Source organism: Phyllostomus discolor, chromosome 13 (assembly GCF_004126475.2).
Source record: "Phyllostomus discolor isolate MPI-MPIP mPhyDis1 chromosome 13, mPhyDis1.pri.v3, whole genome shotgun sequence".
NCBI classification, from domain to species: domain Eukaryota; kingdom Metazoa; phylum Chordata; class Mammalia; order Chiroptera; family Phyllostomidae; genus Phyllostomus; species Phyllostomus discolor.
This window is the reverse complement of record NC_040915.2, coordinates 19,263,863-19,283,946: the sequence shown is the minus strand read 5'-3', so window position 1 is coordinate 19,283,946 and position 20,084 is coordinate 19,263,863. Positions and strand designations below refer to the sequence as shown.

The window sequence follows — 20,084 nt, the reverse complement described above, 5'->3', positions numbered from 1 at the left end:
ACGCCCATGTACATTTATTTACACACTGTGCATTAATTTTTCTTAAAAATACATTGTATTGATTATGCTATTACAGTTGTCCCACTTTTTCTCCCCCTCTGCCCTATAGCCCTCCTCCTACCATCATTTCTGCACCTTAGTTCATGTCCATGGGTCATACATATAAGTTCTTTGGCTTCTCCATTTCCCATACTATTCTTAATTTACCCTTGTCTATTTTGTACCTACCATTCATGCTTCTTATTCCTTGTATGTTTTCCCTCATTCTCCTCCCCACCACTGATAACAACTTCATGTGATCTCTGTTTCTTTGAATCTGTTCCTGTTCTAGTTGTTTGCTGGGTCCCTGGACCTTTCCCTGTCCCCTCATCTCATCCCATTCCAGATCACTCTATCCTCTACCCACCCTATCATTAGGCCACACTCTTTCCCTAGTGTTCATAATGATTATCAAGGAATGATTAAGCCTTAAGGGTGGGATAACAATGTCTTTGTGCATATACCTAATGTTCATAATTGTAATCAAAATAATAATTTTTAAAGTATAGAAAGTTTGTTGTTTATATCTCAATAACATGTTAAAAATGGTATAAGAAAGCAACTACATCTAAAAAAAATAGTATGTGTTGGCCATGAAAATAGGGTTTCTGGATTTCCTATGAATAATCAGGAAGGGGAGACAATTCCACATGTTATAGAATCTCTAAACCCATCTTGTACTTCCTGGAATTGCCAAACAGCAACATTGTTCCTCACTTTTTCCCCCTGAAATTGTCATGCTCAAAAAATGATTTACAATACTCGTTCTTTCTTTTCTCTTAATGATAACATAGGGGGGAAATCATAGGAACTGATTTATTTTTACAAAGTTCCAAAGGACAATGATCACCACATCCTACTATAATTAGCCTAGTGACAATTTATCTAAACTAAAAAGAGCAAAGGAGAAAAATGCAAAATTAACTCCCCAAATCCAACTAGGCCCGCCATTCCGTGCATCGTTCCATTGTAGCTGAGAACCATGATGCGTTGTCCACAGGCCTTCTCCCTCAGGAGAGTGCTCAGCACCAGCCTAGAGCCTAGATGAGTACAACATACCCTGGTGCTGTCACCGGGCACCAGCAGCAAGATTCCAAGCATGACATAGTTACTCGTTGTTCCATCCACCTTCCCTAAAGTGTGTATTTCCTGATAGATTTGTCATGTGTTTTATTTGTCTCAGAACCAATATCTCATTTTTTAAAAAATTTTACTCTATCATAGTCATTCTAATTTTTTCTTCTTTGCCCTCCTTTGCCAAGCCCGCCCCCACCCCCTGCTCCCACAGTCATTCCCCACCCTGTTCATGCCCATAGGCTGTTCATATGTGTTCCTTGACTAGTCCCTTCCCCTTCTTCCCACCCTTTCCACCCTCCTCCCCCAACCCCTCTGGTCACCGTCAGTCTGTCCATGTGTCCATGCCTCTGGTTCTATTTTGCTCATTAGTTTATTCTGTTCATTAGTCTCCTCTTATAGGTGAGATCTTATGGTGTTTGTCTTTCACTGACTGGCTTATTTCTCATGTATTTAGCTCATGGTCTAGTTTAGTAACCTCCAGCCCCATGTAGCTATTGAGCACTTGAAATGTGACTGGTCCAAACTGCGATGTGCTGGAAGTATAAAATACATATCAATATCAAATATTTAGTTAAAAAAGTTGATATTGACAATATTTTGAAATAATAGCTTTAATATATTGGGTTAGATTAAAAAATATATATATTTTTAAAGATTTTATTTATTTACTTATTAGAGGGGGGAGGGGAGGGAGAAAGAGAGGAGAATAACATCAATGTGTGGTTGCTTCTCATGTGGCCCCCACTGGAGACCTGGCCTGCAACCCAGGAATATGCCCTGACTGGGAATCAAACCTGCGATGCTTTGGTTTGCAGTCCACACTCAATCCACTGAGCTATGCCAGCCAGGAGATAAAATATATTTTTTAAATTAATTTTACCCATAGTGTTTTAGCTGTGAGAAAATTTGAAATTACATACATGACTCATACTTATATTGGCAGTGCTGCCTAGAGACTCACACACACTGGGAACTCTCATTTCCTTAGACTTCTCCCAGACTATGAAACCAAGGCCCCGATAGAGATATTGTCAAGAGGCAACATGATGAGATGTGAGAAATGACTGCTTTGGGTCACTGCATGGGGCTTATGTAACTGAGAGGTTAGTTATACTATTCACGGAAACAGAGATGCCAGATTGAGGAGCTGGTGAGGTGACAGATAGTGACAGTGAAGTTGATTCATAGCTGGTTGGCTTTATACAGCTGTTGGCTGCCTGGGACCCCACGTCTCTCTACCTCTGTTCCCAGTTATGACAACAACTTGAATAGGAAGAAAGTGAGCAATTTCTGTCCACCAATGGGCTTAGCAAGACAAAAGGGTAGAGTTTATTCAACTTTCATAAAAAAACAAATCCATATTAGTCAGGCAGTGGCAAAGAAATCCCAGAAAGGGCGTTTTGCTGGGTTTACGTTTATTGAACAATAATGGCAGAAACAATATCGTGATCGGGAGGCCTGCAGAGCACAGACTGGGTGGGGATGTCTCCGTGCTCTCTGTTCACAGAATACAGGAGGAAAGAGATGGAGAAGACCGGAAGTCAGTGAGTCCATTCCCCCAACAGCTCTCTATTGTTTTCTACAGTGAATAAGGTGAACTCTGAAAAATTCTCTGTATATACAAATGGTAAAGGTAGGCAATCCAGAATTGGAATATGCATCTTCCCTCATGGCTTTCGTCAATTCTAGAATCCTTTGTCCTAGAAGAGAAGACGATAGGTTAGATGGCAGAGATTCAGAGACGTTGTACACATGTGGACTACACACCTATGGCTGCCCCGCAGGGAAAGGGATCCATAGATTCCTGCTCTCTGTCAAGGGCTCACAGTCTAAAATCACTTTCACACTTCATTCAATGGAGGCAGCGAGCCTTTATGGAGCACCTAGTACATACTACCGTTTGAGGCAGGTACAAAAATGAACTCTGCTGTGGATTATATGTGGCCTTCGTACAGAGGGATAGGTATTGTGAACACCATTTCACAGAGGCAGAAACTGAGCTTCAGAGAAGGTTAATGATGTGCCAAGGTCTCACTGTTGGTCAGGACTTAAATCCAATTCCTCTACCGCTAATGCTTTACACTTACAGTTTGTCTTAGGCCATAAGAATATAAGCAGCTGTCTTCCTTGCCTGACTCACCCAATATTCATATACTATTTAAATCAACATTTAAAGCATTAAATCAACACAACTTTTTAAAAGAGGGTGAGGGCCTCAGGAAGTTTCCTTCCATATAACTACACACTATTGCCTGGAGCCCTAGCAACAGTGTCATTGTGAAATCAAATCTCCATTTCAGCTTTCACACTGAAATAAACTTGTGAGCTTTCCCCTGGTTTGAGAATGATAAGCTATAGTCTTGTTAGAGCCTTGAAAATTTTTGTCACAGGACTGAGAATTGTCAGTTATTCGATCTCACAAAACAGTATCGGCAAGATAGCAACTTCCTGCCAAAGTAGCTAATCTTTATTTAATTGAGGTCATGCCTTCTCCAGAGCGCTGGGTTTTCAGAGACTCCTGACCCTTAAGGAATGGTGGCAGAATGTAAGAAATCAAGTCAGAAATCTGCATTGACCCAAGATATAACACTGAGTAACCGATAAGCTGCAGGATTTCTTCCAGGATGGTTTTCTGTAAAATGGGAAAGATAATAATCCCTGCCCTACTTATAGGACTATTGTGAGGATGCAAAAGGAAAAAGCAAATGAAACTCTAAAGGGTTATATCAATCTTAGCAGTTACTGCATAATAAGAAGTCCTTCTTAGATAGTAAGCAAAAGTATGGGTTCCAGGATCCTCAGTCTACTTCTCCAGGCAAGTTGTGACTTCTCAGCCTTTTATTCTTTTCTTGGGAGTCCAGACTCTCTTAGGGAATCTTCTATCTGGCAAAATGGTCAAGCAGTAGGTTCCAACCTCCAGCATCTGAATCCATAATACCTACTGGAACAATGCTGAGCTATGACCCACCTGCACCACCTGGGTGATTCCCAAATTGCAGCACTGAATCATACAGAGGGAACTGAAACTGTGCCCAAGACATCTTTTGTTCTAATGACATATTCTATTAGCTAACATCATTTATAATCCCTGTCGTTAATAATGCCTGTTACATAATTCTAGTGGAAATAAAACACCCAAACATGAAAGGAAGGAACCCTGATCCCTGACAAACCTTCTGTGCTTAGCCCTGGCAAGGTTCTTCATTATTTGAATAAATATATCTTATCAGTATTATCCTATGGCAACTTCCTCCTAAAGCCTCACAACTTTTATCAAGTTGCCTAAATGAGATTGTACCCAGGTGTGCTCTAAGAGGTGGCCTATAGGACTTGTATAAAGGTAATTTTTGCCTTCCTGTTCTGTTATTTACGTGGCCAGGTGTGCTTGTGAGATGAGGGGACAGTATGTTCTATCAATAAAATGAGGGGCAAACCACTGAGAGGTTATATGTAATAAGATAGCAAACACAGTACAGGGACTAGAGCAAAGATTTAACCCCTCTGTATGGATGTGTGAAGACCCAGGGTAGAGAGATGACTTTGCCAAGCAGACATGAGAAAGAAACGAAGATCTCCTGATTTCACCGCATCTCTGCCTATTCCACCTGCCCTTCAGCTGCGAGTGTGAAACCAGCAGACACAGCTGCTGGCTTATAGCTCCTGGTTTTCTGGTTCCCCACAACAAGGCTCCCTGAGCAGTTCTTTTGAAGACGGTCTTTCAAGAGTTACTTAAGCTCCTCAAACTTGGCAGAATAGGTGGCCAACAGCCTTATTGCCAAAGCTTTTTGTGGCAGTGGAAGGGAGTAAAAGAATAATGTAGATAATTGTAAATAATTATTTATTATATTCATGAAATATTATCTGCTGTAATTAAATATAAATATATTTGCTATAAAATATAAGTTTATTAAAATAAAATTCATTAAAATTATTAAAAATAAGCACTGTGCCAGGGTCTGTTTCTCCAAGTTCACACTTTGGTCTCTTAGGTATAATAATAATAATGATAATAATAATAAATGCCATTAATTTTTAGACACTGTGCCAAGTGCTTGGAAGACAGTATTTCTTGAATACTTTCAATAACTCAGTGAGACCTTTAGCTTAGATATTTATGTGATTTGCCAAAGGTCTCACATATGAAGAACATCAAAAACTGGAATTTGAACCCATATGTATGGGGTAACAAAAGATTTTCTTTTATTTGAATATTCCTAGTTTTTTTCCCCAAGTTACATATCATCTCACTAAAGGAAGAGACTCCTCGTTGCTGGGGAGACGGTCAAACTCAGCAACAGGTGTCAAAATGTCCCTGTGGGGATTTAAATGAACAGGCCAACTTTTCATTTTGGAAGGTCATTTCATACAATGTGAAATGTAAGGATATGAGGGCTAAACAGAAATAGTTTAAATCCAGTACGGTTGCTGTCTGACCTCTCTCTTTTTTTTTTTAAAGATTTTATTTATTTATTTTTAGAGCGGGAAGGGAGGGAGAAAGAGAGAGAGAGAAACATCAATGTGTGGTTGCCTCTCACATAGCTCCCCACTGGGGATGTGGCCTGCAACCCAAGCATGTGTGTGCCCTGACTGGGAATCGAACCTGTGATGCTTTGGTTCCCAGCCCGAGCTCAATGACCTCTCTTGACCTCTGTCTCATTTGTTATTGTAGAGCACAGAAAAAAACACGTGTTCAGTGAAATTATGTTATGTTATGTTATGGTATATTATGTTAGGGACAGTTACTAAAAAATCTGTTAAGAATCCCAGTAGACACTTTAAAAACGCTAATTACTATATTATTCTTCCCACATATTTCAGTAATCACTTAATTATCTCCACCAACCTGTGCTGAGGCTGTGGCCAGCGACTCCAGTGTACTCACAGGTGCTGGCGTGCTGAGAGGTGTTGTTTCTGGGATGCTGTTCTCCTCACACCGCCCCTCCCTGAGTATGCGTGTGTTAGCCTGGCGTATTCTAAAACAGAACAGAGTCATTTTCAAAGATGCGGAAAAGGAAAAAACGAAGGTTGATGCGGGTGATATTTGGGCATTAAGCCAGAACTGACATCAGGGGTAGGGCATGGGACCTGCATTCAACTAGTCTTCTAGCGGGCATCATCCACGGTTGGCCTCTCTTCTGATCGAGCTCTGGGTTTGTTTCCCAGGCTGCGGTCTGTTCAGTCGCATTTCATTCACCTCTATGCTTCCAGAGTTGTTGAATGTTGGAAATAAACTTGGAGATCATCTAGTCCACAGGAGGCAAACTCAGGGCCTGCGGGCCAAATCCCGCCCTCCACCTTGTTTTATCTGGCCTGGCACCTTGTTTCTACCCAGTGGGAGTGCCAAGTTCTCACTTACCTGTTAAGGAGTAATTAAATTTATACAGTCCTAAAATTACATTCGGCCCTTTGAAGGCAACTGCAAGGCTGATGTGGCCCCCAGCGAAAATGAGTTTGACACCCCTGATCTAGTCCGAAAGCTCTTATTTTACAGGTGGGGAAGTGGGGTCCCAGAGAGAAACTGGACTTTGAGTTCCTATAATGTGACTTAGGGATTATAAAGTATATTTTATATAAGCATAAAATATATATAGAATATAGAATGCATATATAAGTATATTTCATAATAAGATACAACATGTAGTCTGAATTTTATAAGTGGAAAGACTCAAAGGGTATGAGTTTTAATGCCTCTCACTTCAGAAATGTTATATATTAAACATCTGCTTGTTTGACTCCTGTGATGGGAAAGTCACTGTTTAACGAGGTAGTTCACTTGTCTTTGGGCATTGCTCAAGTTGAAACAGTTTCCTACAGCTTCCTCCAAATCAGCAGAAGCCAGTACTGTTTCCTTTTGCCTGGGATAGCCTGCGTTTTCTGTTCATAATATACTCTCCCAGTTTCTTCATCATTAGATCCATCCAGGGGTATGCTTTTATTAATATTTGCATCATTGAGATTTCTGACTCTAAAGTTCCTTTGAAGTAGATATGCACTTGTCACGGGTTTATATAGTTAATAGAATGCTTGAAGAGCATTGGACGGCCTTTACAATAAAGAGAAGTTGAAGGATTTCTGGGCTAAAGATGAGGCATTATACAATAAGAAACTGCTGAATGGTTGCACTCCTTCTTTAAATAGGGATTTCTTAATTCTTAAAACTCCATAAGATCCATGGATGGACTTCAAGAAATGATTGTGTCCATAGATATAATGCATGTGAATTATTAATGTCACATCTTTCCTTTTCTATTCTTTTCTTTTCCTTTCCTTTCCTTTCCTTTCCTTTCCTTTTCTATTCTTTTCTGGAAAGAGGTAACTTTCTTCATATTGTCAAAGGAATCTTTGACTCTCAATTTTTTAAGGAACTCCTGGCCTTGTATACAACAGTAATATAGTGAAGAGAAAGGAAAACTGTATTATTCCCAAAGCAACAAGGTTAAAATCCTGTCTCATCTACTTCCTAGGCTTTGTGACTTTAAACAAACTACCTGCACTCTCTGAACCTCCAATTCACCCTCTGTTCAACAAAGGCAACGCCACTCCACGCAGGGAGCGAGGATTCAGTGTGGGGTGAGTGTGCAAGTGCCGGGCCTACCCGCGTGATGTGAGAACACATAAAGCGCTCATGTTCAGATTTTATTCTAAGTATATGAACTTAGAATACAAGTACAGTGGCTTTTAGTCTTTTATGAGTTATTTGACTTAAAAGGAATACATGTAAATTAAAATATTTTTCCAGGATTTCAAAGTAGGATATCAGGCCCATCCTGGCATTTGGGGCCTTGCTTACAGCGTCCCATGAAAGATGGAATGCACATAGATTGCCATGTAAGTATGAGGTGGGGTGAGGCAAAAAAGTTAAGATTTTCCACCATGTTCTCATTTAAAGCTGGTCAAATGGAGGCTGGGGAGAGGTGAGGAGTGTGACTGGAGGTGAGGGTAGGACAGCACTTGAGCAGAAAAACGACTACAAAGCTACCACTGATAGCAAAAGTCTTAAAACCAATCCTTTGTATTTAATTTAAAAGAATAATTCTTCTTAATAACCCTGGGAAGTCAGTGGGCTTAGAGAACTCTCTCCACTTCTCCAAAGAAGAAACTGAGTCTCAGAATGACCCTAACCCATGCACAGATAGGAACAGAGCTGAGAGCAGACACCAGGTCTGCCGTTTGCTCCAGTGTGCTTTCTTGTACGTGAGACCGCTTTCTGCTTCAAGAAGACTGAGGGAGGATGGGAAACCTGTGACTATCAGGTAGTGATAAGGTCCATTAGCGATTATTGGCTGTGCTGAATCTACATAGCAGTGATTCTCAACTTTTTTTGTTAGTCAAAGGATGGATGATGTTCGGACTCAAACAATTTGGTGAGCTTACTGAGATTTTCTCTAGTTGCCGTAACCCCACCACTTTATCCTTTCTCTTCCATTCAGTAATGTATCTAGGCAATTTCATCAAAGGGATAACATCAAATGTCTTCTATATTACATAATGATAATGATCTCAAAATTTACATTTTGAACTGCTATGATGAGTAAACTGGTTGCAGCACACCTCAATTAGCTATCAGCTCACTACTGTGGGCAAACACTGTCTTCAGGAGCCTTTACACTGGAAGATACGATGGTGGGACTTGTATACTTACAGGTTTTCATGACAGAGCATGCATGGATTGTTGTACGTCTGGCCGTCATCACCACACACAGGCTGCAAATTCTTTGGGCAAAGGTAACCCATCTTGGGCAGTATTCGGTAATGTAGGCATATCTCAGCATTCTGAACAAGCAAAATATAAGTCAGGTCGCTACATGGCACTACGGAGGGACAAGCTAGGGGAAATCCTCCTGATTTCCTCCATCACACTTGAATGACTGATTAGTAAAGAAACCATCACGAAGGTTAAGCAAACTCACATATTTATATCCCAGATTTGGCTTCTTTACAGTAGGGAAGATAAGTAGCTAAGCCAAGAAACAGAGAAGAACAAAGCAATAAGAAAGCAGAAATTCTACATAATATTGGGCACAGAAAAACTGAGATATGCCCATCGGAAGAAGATTAGGATGATAATCATGCAAAAAATAACACTATTTTTCTTAAGAAGGCATTGGTTATATGCAATCTAAAAAGGAAAGACTCAGAGGTAAATAGTAGCCAACTGCATGGGCTATTGAGTCCTAGCTCTGCCACTAAACTAGAGAAATGATTGAACTAACTTCTCTGAGCCTTAGTTTCTCATCAGAAAAGCATGAATAATAGTAGCTCTTGTCTCACGTTGGTGTCTTAGGGGATTAAATCCAACAATGCATTTAAATGCATGCATAACACCATTTGGCAAATACTGAGGGCTCAGTATATGTTTTCAGTATGTTTCCCAAGATAAAACAATTTTTTTATGTAGAGGAGGAAACATAACTTGTTTTTTGTAGTCTTTTAGAAGTGTGATTTCAGTAATAACTTTATTAACTGAAGAAAAATAGGGCCAAAGGAGAAAAAGACAGAAAAACTTAAAAAATAGAATTATAGACGACTTAAATACAATTGTGGCAGTAATTACATTAAATAATAATAAGACTAAATACTCCAGTTAAAGAGCAGAGATTATTAGACTAGAAAGACAAAAAGATTTAACTATATATTGTTTATAAGAAGTATACTTTAAATATGTCTTTCTATTTCAACCAATAGGCTGATATTAAAAGGATGGAAAATATATACATACAAACATTCATCATACAAAAGCTAGATATATATCTATATTAATGGCACTTAAGTGGAATTTAGGATAAAAGTTATTAGCAGAGATAAAGAAGAGACTTTCTTATATAAAATAGTAGATTCATGAATAGCAATCCCAAACATTCACATATTTAAAGTATAATTTCAAAATATATGAGGCAAAAATTGACTGCCTGAAAGTAGACACAGGCAACTTTATAAGCATGAATATAAACATTAATATACTTCTTTCAGTAACTGATAGTACAGACAAAAAAGGATATAGAATATTTGAAAAAAAATTACCCAGTTTGACTTAAATGAGATTTATAAACCTCTATATCTAACAATTTTAAACTACATATTCTTTTTAAGTACACATTAAATTATTACCAAATAAACCTTATTCTGGGCCGTTAAGCAAGTGTCAATAAATTTCAAAGAATTAAAGTCATAAAATATAAGTTTTATGACCACAGTGGGATAATTCTGGTAATAAATATCATAGTGATAAGGTTCCTACATCTTGAGAAATTAAGCAACATACTACTAAATTACTTATGACTCAAAGTAATCAGAATTCAGAAATGCTCTGAACTAAATAGTAATGAAAGTTTAAGCTGTCAAATTGTACTAGTTAATACAGTGATTTGAGGGGAAGTTATAACTATAGAATTAGAAAAGAATGAAGTTTTAAACAATGATCTAAATTTTCTTCTCAGAAGCTAGTAAATTAAGCTCAAAGAAAATAGAAAAAACTAACAAATCAAGAAAAGGAATTTATGAAATAGAAAACAGAAGAAAGTTAAATGTTAACTGTTTAAAAAGATTAATAAATTAACAAACCATTTGCAAAATATGTATTACCATATTAAGTATAAACAGGAGTATTACTATATAAATGTAGGTATTAAAAAAAAATGTGTCAATGGTATAAATAATTACATGCCAATAAATGTGACCAGAGATGAAATTAAGAAGTTCTGTGACAACCACTTTCTGAAACAGACACAGAGAAGAAATAGGACATTTCATAGTATCGAAATGTTTGTTGACATTCCTTTCAGAAACAAGAAGCTTCTTATGAAGTTTTTGTTTTCAATAAATAATTCAAACATCGACATGGAATTCTTTTTGGATTATGTGAGCTCCAAACTGATAGAGGTATGAAGGAGAATTTAGAGAAGTACCTTCTACGAGTCACTGACAAAGGCAGGACCAGACCATGCATATTGTTCATATTTTTTAGGTGTCTGCTGCTACAAAGTTCAAAATGACTAGGATAAAGCCTTACGAAGAAGCAACATGGACAGGATGCTTCTCTTTTTCTTTCATACTACGTCAACTGTGAATGAATTCTGACTTCACCTTCAACACAAGGGTCCAGCTCCCCCTCCTGACCTCCATCACTACTACCTCCACATATATACTAACTTCATCTTCTCTGTGGATTCCTGCGATGCTAACAAGCTATTTTCTCTCTTGTCTGCCTGCAGCGCATTTTCATTAGAATAGGCAGGCAGTTACTCTTTTAAAGTATAACTCAGATCACATCACTCCTCTTCAAATTTTTCATTCAGAAGAATAGCCACCGTGTTCAAAATCCAATGCGACCTGGCTCCCGGTGACTTTAATGACTTCCTCCCCTGCAGCTCTGACTGAGGTCACTCTATGTCAACTACACCGGCCTCTCTGCTCTCCTCGGGGCTTTGCTGCCCCTCCCCTTGGAATGCGCTCCTCTCTCTTGCGCACGTGAAATCAATCTTTCTCGGCCCTGGTGCAAGCGTCCCTTTCCCAGGGAGCTCTTTCCTTATAGCTTACTTAAAATTGTAACCCAGGATTTACGATACCACTTTTCCCTTTTATTTCCCCCTTGGCAATTATATTTTATTTATTCACGTTATCTATGATCTGTGTCCTTCCAAAATTAACTCCATGAGTCTAGAGAGTTCTGTTTTAGTTACAGACAGAGGCTACTGTTCTTATACCCATAAATAATGCTTGGAAAAATAGGAGCTTAATAAACATTTATAGGATGAATAAGTGAATGGTTAAATAGATGACAAAATAAATAATAAATGTGGTTCTCTTCTCCAAGAGAAACTTCAGCTCAAATCCAGATTGTACATTAGGAGGAAGCATGATGGGGTTTCTGGGCACCTGGCGACTTACACAGGTGTGATCACTTATGACACGTGCACTTTTTTACATGGCAACTATGCTTCAGTAAAGTGCTTTTTTAAAGAACAGATTTTAATACTTACAAAGCCAAGATGCAGAAAAAACCTAAGTGTTTGTCAGTGGATGAACAGGTCAAGAAGATGTGGCGTGTGCATGTGTAAAATGAAATATTATTCAATATTCACTTATGAGAAGGAAGGAAGTCCTGCCATCAAGAAAACTTGGATGAACACTGAGGGCGTTAGGCTAATTGAGATTAGTCGGACAAAGAAAGACAAATACTGTATGTCATCGCTTATACGGAAAACCTCAAAAAGCCAAACTTGCAGAAACAGTTACCAAAGGCTGAGACGGGAGAAAGGGCAGGGGGCAGCGCTGGTCCAAGACTACAAACTTCCGGTTATAAGAGAAACAAGTTCTGGGGATCTAATGGACAGAGGGTGATTGTAGCTGATCATACTGCATTATACGCTTGAAAGTTGGTGAGTGAGTAGATCTTAAATGTTTTACCTCAAAAAAAGAAATGGTAATTATGTGAGGAGATGAAGGCATTAGGTAATGCTATGGTGGTAATTATTTTACAAAATATAAGTGTATCAAATTAATACATTGTACATCTTAAACTCACACAATGTTTTATGTCATATCTCAATAAAGCTGGGGAAAAAAAGAACAGATTTTGTGCATAGCGCTTCTCCTTGTTTCAGGATCCCTAGTGTAGTGCCTAATTTAGTAGACATATTTAATTAGTATATATTGCACTAGTACAATTCATCTATTATCCTACATGACTTAGGCAAATAATTAGGTAAAATTCATATTTGATGCCTTTCTTTTTCTTTTCTGACTAGGTAGAAAAATCTGCCTTTTAGGGCCAAATGTGAAACTCTGCTTTGTACATATACTCCATGCTCTCATATCCCCTTGCCTCCCTTCTGCTCCTGACCTTGGCAAAGCTCTAAGAAAGCAACTCAATTAGGCTAATTGACACTAAGGTATACACTACTGATGGCCATCAAGCCATATTTTAAATAAAAAGTGTTAACTGCCATGAATTTCACCGGTGTGCACTTGCTGAACATAGCACTCCAGACTCCTCAGAAAGGGGTTTAGTTTGGGGTGGGGACTGAGAGGAAGCTGGGTCAGGAGCCTTCTCTGGTGTGCTGAAGTCACAGAATCAAGTCTCCTAGCAACTTACCTGGACCACATGGAAGATGTCACATTCACTACATATCCACTTTTTAAAATGTCAAAAATGTACTAAATTAGCCCTGGCTGGCGTAGCTCAGTGGATTGAGCACGGGCTGCGAACCAAAGTGTTGCAGGTTCGATTCCCAGTCAGGGCACATGCCTGGGTTGCAGGCCATGACCCCCAGCAACAGCACATTGATATTTCTCTCTCTCCCCCTCTCTTTCCCTCCCTTCCCTCTCTAAAAATAAATAAATAAAATCTTTTAAAAAATGTACTAAATTGGTTAGGAGTGGGACTAATAACCTCAAAGACCACAGAATAAGGCACTAGTGAGTAATCCCAGAACTCTCAGCAAACATGAACTATGCTTAATCCTCAAAGGACTTGGAGGCTATGCTGAATCAGCCTGTCTCAGGCTTTTCTATGGAAATGCAATTTATAGAGGCAACAGCCCCCCCGCCTCCACAATAAGTGCATTAGGTTAATAAGCAGCTTTTCAGGAAAAGTCCATCTTACCAGACTGTCTTCCTCTTCAGAAGATCGAGGTTGGGGTGTTTTCTCTTGGAGTCTTGCCCTTTCCAAAGCTTCTTTTTGACTAAAGAAGACAATGAAACGAAATTTAATGTTATAGCCACAGAGAATAGCCCCTGGAACTTCCAATGGGAAGTTAAACAACTCTGATAAAATATAATGGAACCACGGGACACTCTGTGTTCAAAACACAGGACACCAAGAGCGACCAGGGTGGCATGTTGAAGAAAGCACACAGCAGGGCTCAGGTCTAGAGCTCTCATAACTTGAGAGGTGTGTGATCGTAGATAAGTTGCTGAAATCCCTTGAGCTTTGATTTTTCTAGAATGTACAATAGAGTGGTATTGGTAATTTCCTCAAAAAACTTTCTATGAAGAGCTAAATGAACATTGATGATGATGATGGTGGTGATGATGATGGTGGTGATTGTGATTATTGTCATTGTCATTATTGATCAAGTTCATTGGTCTCCAAACATGGTTGTTCATCAGAATAACCTAGAAACCCTTTCTTAAAAACAAATTCCTTAGCCCTGGAGATTGACTACATACATTTTGGAGTACAAAAGTCCATATTTTTTTTAAAAAATAAAAGCTTTCTCTGTTGAGTCTGATCTAGTTGTGGAACAAAAATCTGAAATAATTTCTTATAACTATGATCTTGAAAGTTGAAATACATTTCTTTTTGAGTGACAGCTAGTAAACATCATGGCTAGATCTTACATCTGGATTCCTGTCTCCAAACCCAAGCACTCTTTCTCCTATATCAGGAGTCAAGTTAAGGGCCTTGACTCTAACAACTTATTTTAAGGACCCCCTGGTTCACAGGCACACATTTATTTAAACAGCGGTTTCTAAAAATGCAGTTCCCCTACAAATGGAAGGAGTATCAGGGGCCTCTTACTCACAAGATAGTTCTGCACATGTAACACTTGTTTTTATATAACTTTCCATCAGCACCACGCACGGGGTCATTCTCTCGAGTGCATATGAGGTTGCCATTCCTCAGGTACTGCCGAAAGTTACCACATTCATCCTAGAAAATGAGAAAGGAGAAGTGAACATGGCTGTTTCCCTTCTTGACCTGGTGGTTTTCTCAAACTTGGGCTCAGGGCTCTGGGCTCAGACTCACTTCACTTATCTGGTGAACGGAGACAGAGGAATGCCCAGACTGCCCAAACTTGCCATTCTCCGATCCTTTCGGGGCCTCTTTGCACTGGTCCTGGAAATGCAGGGAAAGGTAAAACAAAGCTTGATAGACCATCTTGTCTCCCTCACCCTTTCCTTCCCCCTTCCTATCCCCGCATTCCTCAACCCTGTGGATGCTCTCATGGGGGTCTAACCCTACAAACGGGATGGGTTATCGCTGTGAAAAGACTGAATGACATGTCTTCTTTGCTGTCTTGAAAAGCAAACAGAAAAGGCAGCATTATGCACGCACACTATTGATTTGCTGATGCTGAGAAAATCATCGGAAGAAAACAGAAAAGGGGATCAAGGGAGAAGCTAGAGGGGAGGCTTTGAGACTAGTGTGTATTACCCGGATGGTTAAAGTCAATGTCAACAAGCCACCTGCACCCTCGCTTCACATTTAGTATCAGACAGGAGTGTGCAGGGGAGGTTGTAGCGGATTTTTTACGCTCTCTTCCTCAACCCACGTTTCCTCCAAGAGGAGACACAAAAACAATGATTGATACACTGTAAGACAGTGCTCTACAAAATTCAGAAAAACATTAAACCTCAAAGCCAGAAAAACATCTTTTTATACCCAAAGTGACAACATGGGCAAAATCAATTTTCTTTCAGGCAAAAGATTAGCATCTTCATTATCCCAAAACTGGAGAGAATTCAAGATCTGAAGCTGAAAAGTAAAATAGCTTTCTTCATATCTTTTAAGAAATAACCTTTGTATCACTTGAAGACTTGTCACGTGATTTCTCTTCATTCTTTTTTCTCTCATTAGCTTCTCGCTCACTGTAGAATAAAAAAAAGATAAGAGTAGTTTTTCCAGTTATTATTGAAATATTTTTTAACCAAGTACTTTTCCAGTTCTAAACATTAGCAAATCTAACTCTGCATTCTCATATTTATTTATTTAAATTTTGTTTTAATTGTTGTTCAAGTACAATTTTCTATCTTTTACTCCCATCCCAGCCCACCCACCCATACAGCCCTCCCACCTCCCTCCCATTTCCACCCCCCCCCCCAGTTTTTGTCCATGTGCCTTTTATACTTGTTCCTGTAAACCCTTCCCTTTTTCCCCTGAAATTCCCCTGAAATTCCCTCCCCTCTCCCCTCTGGTCACTGTCAGCCTGTTCTCGATTTCAGTGTCTTTGGTTATATTTTGCTTGTTTGTTTGTTTTGCTGTTTAGGTTCCTGTTAAAGGTGAGAACATATGGTATTTGTCTTTTACCACCTGGCTTATTTTGCTTAGCATATTTACAAATATCTAAAATACTTTCTTTACTAATGAGTTCTGTTTGCTGGAATTTCGGCATTTGTGGCAATGCTATCAGACTTCCTAAACTGAGTTACTAATCTGTCAGGATGAGATGATCCCTCTAGCAGATTCTACTTACGGGTTTCACATAGAGAGTTGCTTCATTTCTCATTTTTATAAAAGTGCAACTAAAGTCTCCAGTGTTGACTGTTCATTACATAGTTTCAGTGCTTTAAAGTTTATAAGCATTTTCACATATTATCTCCTCAAATCCCTATCCAAACTATTGTGAAACTGCCATTCCCTTTACATACACGAGGAGCTGGGTGTCTGTACAGGGAACTGGCCTGCCCTGTATTCCTTAGCTGATAAGCTTCCTCTTTGCAAGTCTAGACTTGGATGCAACCCAATAGCTCCCCCAGTCTCACATGCTCCAGGTGTGATTATGCTGCTCCACATCAAAATAAAAATTTCTTGGGTGGGAAGGAGCTGAGGAGGACTAGGATGGGAGTAAAAGACAGAAAACTATACTTGAACAACAATTAAAATAAAAAAATTCTTGGGACAGTGCTTTGAAAACGTATTGTCTTTTTATCAAGTGAGGAGCTGTTATGTGTGATGCCAAATGCCTGGTATTCTAAAGCAAGAGGAACTGTTTTTGAGGCCCACAGGCCCAGCACGCAGATGGGTCGGCAAGCCTCCTCACTTACAAGATGGTCTGACACATGGCACACTTGTTGACGTGCATCTTGCCATCCGGGCCTTGCACTGGGTTGTTTTCCATGGTACAGTAGAGCTTCCCATCTCTCACCATGGTCCGGAATTCATGGCACCGGTCCTGCCAACAGGAGCAAAGGGAGGTGTTAATATGAGAGTCTGGTCCGAAGAACCGAAAACGGGATGTGTTGGGAAGACCTAAGCTCAAAACATTTGAAGGTGGGAGGAAATCTACAGCAAATTAAATTAGAGAGATGGAATATATTTCACAGGGACATAATTCACTATCTTTGCAGAATCCTTCTTCAGTAACTGTCTTGCCCCCAAGGAATGTAACTACCTCCTAGGACAGCCCATACCGTTTTTACAGTTTTTGAGTGGGCTGAGCCCGAACCGGTCTCTCTACAACTGTACTCATACCCCCTGCAGAGAAAGCCCTGGCATGCACTAAAAGATGCTCTGTGGGTAAAACACAGTGAGACGTAAACTTTCGGCTTTGTCCCTCAATAATAATTTTAAAACATTTAAATCAAATCTGTCTCACATGCCAGGCACTTTGTTGGGTGCTCTAACAGATTTCCTTGGTGGTCTTAAAAACCCTGTGGGATAGACATTCATTATCATCATTTTACAGACAAGGAAAAATAAAGGCCTGCAGAGATTAAGTAACTAAAGTTAATGTTGGATTTGTGATCAGAAACCCACTCACAACCAGGCTAATCTTCTTTTCTTCACTGCTTTTACCTGGCAGAGAATAAAACTCCTATACATTTGTGAGAAGATGGAGCTGTCTTTTTGGTTCATTGAAAAATAAGAACCTTAAATAGAAGCCAGTGGAACTGAGTCCACAGGATCTGGCCTGTATTGAAAGCTTTGGACATCTACAGAAGTTTGTCTTGAATACCCGTTAACCCAAATAGCCAAACAGAGGTGTGGGAAGATTACCTTAAAAATAATGATTTAGACTGTAGTTATCCTTCTTTCTTTACATTGTGATGGCCCCAAACAACTCTAGACCTAGTTTTTCTGAGCATTTAAAAAATTCTCTGGAATTCAGTGTTTAATTAACACATTAAAAGGCTCACAGCTACCATATTTAGAAGTTACTAGAATGATTTCCTTTTCCAGGTGCCCAGCATACCAATGCATATATGTTTATAATAGCATCCATCTTCCTGTATTGCAGCCTTTGCTTTATGGGTGCAGTCCTGGGATCTTCTGTTTATTATCTGTCTATAGTTAATGTCTCTGAGTTCTCCTGAACTGGAACATGCACACCACCACCCAATGCATAGATTTGGGGGAGGTTTAAATATAGTGATGCAAATGCTTTGTTAGGCTTATTTCATTTTGCATGCGTAGATAAGGCCACAGCTCCTTTTTTTTTTTTTGCCACATACGCACAGCATCTGGACATTTTTTATACGTAGATAGAGAGCATGTTTTGTTTGCCATTCATTCTTAGAGTAGATAGTAAATAATGGAAAAACTGAGCAAGATTACAAATAGAACAAACAGCCAGCAGATGTCTTTTGAAGTTATACAATAAAAAGTTTTCACAGTACCATTCATCTGCCAAAATGCCTAACAGATATCCCCAACTTATTTTTTAAACAATAGTTACTATCAATGTTTTCTTTTGTTTAGTCAGTATAAACCTAGTGAAAAGTTGCATCACTGATGGGAAATCCTTCCTGGGGAAATATTACTATTTTACTTTTCTAATTGGAGTTCACAGATGGAGCAGAAGAGATTCTGTGCGGCCTAGTCTGTGTGTTGGTGGAGGAAAGCACTGACCACCACGTGTTAAAGCCCAAAAGTGAACACAAGATGGCACTGTAATGCCAAGTCCAGACTGTATTATCCTGCACCCATCCGAGGTAACGTTTGTAATTTTGATACATATTTGCTTGGTTATTTTGTTTCCACTTTTGTTTTAGAACTCCAAAAAGAAATTCACTTGATAACAATAATTTGACAGTTGTCACTGGTCCTACAAATATGTGGTAACTGCACTGGAGTTGCGCCCAGGGCATCAGTTAGCATGCTCTTCCCAACATCTGGCCACGTCTTTCTGGTTTACCACCATTATATCCCAGTGACTGCAACAATATTTGTTTACATACATTAACCACACAAACAATCATCTTGATTTAACTATTAACACATTACCTGGTTTTCCTCTTTCCTTTCTCCTGAGTTTTGCTGGCCATCCTTCTCTTTCTTTTTTTTCTCAGCTGCTTCCCTTTCCCTGGAAGAAAAAAAATGGAAAGAAACGTTTCCACCAAAGTCAACAAACACGTCATGAATTACTAGGTCTGCAAAACATGTCTTGTGCTCAAACTGATGAGAAATGATCCTCATACTTCAAGATTCACAATTCAAGACCCATTTTTGAAAAATACTCACAGTTGGTCCTTGCACATATTACATGTATTGCCGTGTGTCTTGCCATTTGGACCACGGACAGGGTCATTTTCTCGGGTGCAGATGAGTTTCCCATCTTTCACTTGGCTTCTAAACTCATCACACTTGTCCTGAAAAGAAGGAAAGATTACATTGACAATGGCTGTTTTCACACAGTATTTGACTGGGCTGGAAAAATCGGAAGATTTTGGCAGCTCTCTCTCTGGTGTTTGCCTGAGCCTTTCCCTGGTCCCTTCCCCCAGGGATGCTTTCCTTGCCTCTTTCCTTCTCCTGAGCTCCAAGGGCTTCTTATTTTGTTTGTTTGTTTGTTTGTTTGTTTTGGTGCCTCTGTAACTTGTTTCCTGTGCCCCCACAGCTCAGCTGGCTCACTTCTTCTACCTCTGCCACTTTCTAAACAAGCTTTCACTTGTATTTGAAAAAAAAATAAAAGAAAGAAAATCTGAACTTTTGACTCAAAGTCAGGCTGCTCCTGAACCTTGCTGTGGGGGCAGCACGTTGAAGACTCCCACAGCCAGAACCTGCAGCTATGTTGGCTCATACAGCAAGGTGGCATTAAGGTCACAGATGGGATGAAGGTTGCTCATCAGCGGACTGATCTTAATACGGAGAGATTACTCTGCATTATCAGGGTGGACCCGACGCCATCACAAGGGCTCTTATGGAGGGGCAACAAGAGAGTCGGTGTCAGAGTTACATGGCCTGAAAAAGGTTCAGACGGTCACGGCCGAGTGTGGAGGGCCACCGGCCAAGGCGTGCAGGCAGCCTC

The 20,084-nt window shown here is 39.6% G+C and overlaps 1 protein-coding gene across 4 annotated transcripts in view; it reads right to left on the bottom strand.

Annotated features, from left to right (window-relative positions):
* Positions 1 to 2,486: 2,486 nt before the first annotated feature.
* SPINK5 (serine peptidase inhibitor Kazal type 5) overlaps positions 2,487 to 20,084 on the bottom strand; it is a 67,134-nt gene continuing 49,536 nt past the window's right edge. For 3 of the 4 annotated variants that reach the window (XM_036013795.1, XM_036013798.1, XM_036013797.1), the window contains 10 exons: positions 19,301 to 19,428; positions 19,064 to 19,142; positions 16,885 to 17,012; positions 15,639 to 15,708; positions 14,867 to 14,956; positions 14,643 to 14,770; positions 13,721 to 13,799; positions 8,759 to 8,889; positions 5,960 to 6,089; positions 2,487 to 2,816 (listed from right to left, as the gene is read on the bottom strand). In XM_036013795.1, coding sequence (XP_035869688.1) covers positions 2,802 to 2,816; positions 5,960 to 6,089; positions 8,759 to 8,889; positions 13,721 to 13,799; positions 14,643 to 14,770; positions 14,867 to 14,956; positions 15,639 to 15,708; positions 16,885 to 17,012; positions 19,064 to 19,142; positions 19,301 to 19,428 — 978 coding nt within the window. In that variant the 3' untranslated portion in view covers positions 2,487 to 2,801. The remainder of the gene's footprint in view (positions 2,817 to 5,959; positions 6,090 to 8,758; positions 8,890 to 13,720; positions 13,800 to 14,642; positions 14,771 to 14,866; positions 14,957 to 15,638; positions 15,709 to 16,884; positions 17,013 to 19,063; positions 19,143 to 19,300; positions 19,429 to 20,084) is intronic. The other variant, XM_036013796.1, reaches the window with a different exon arrangement.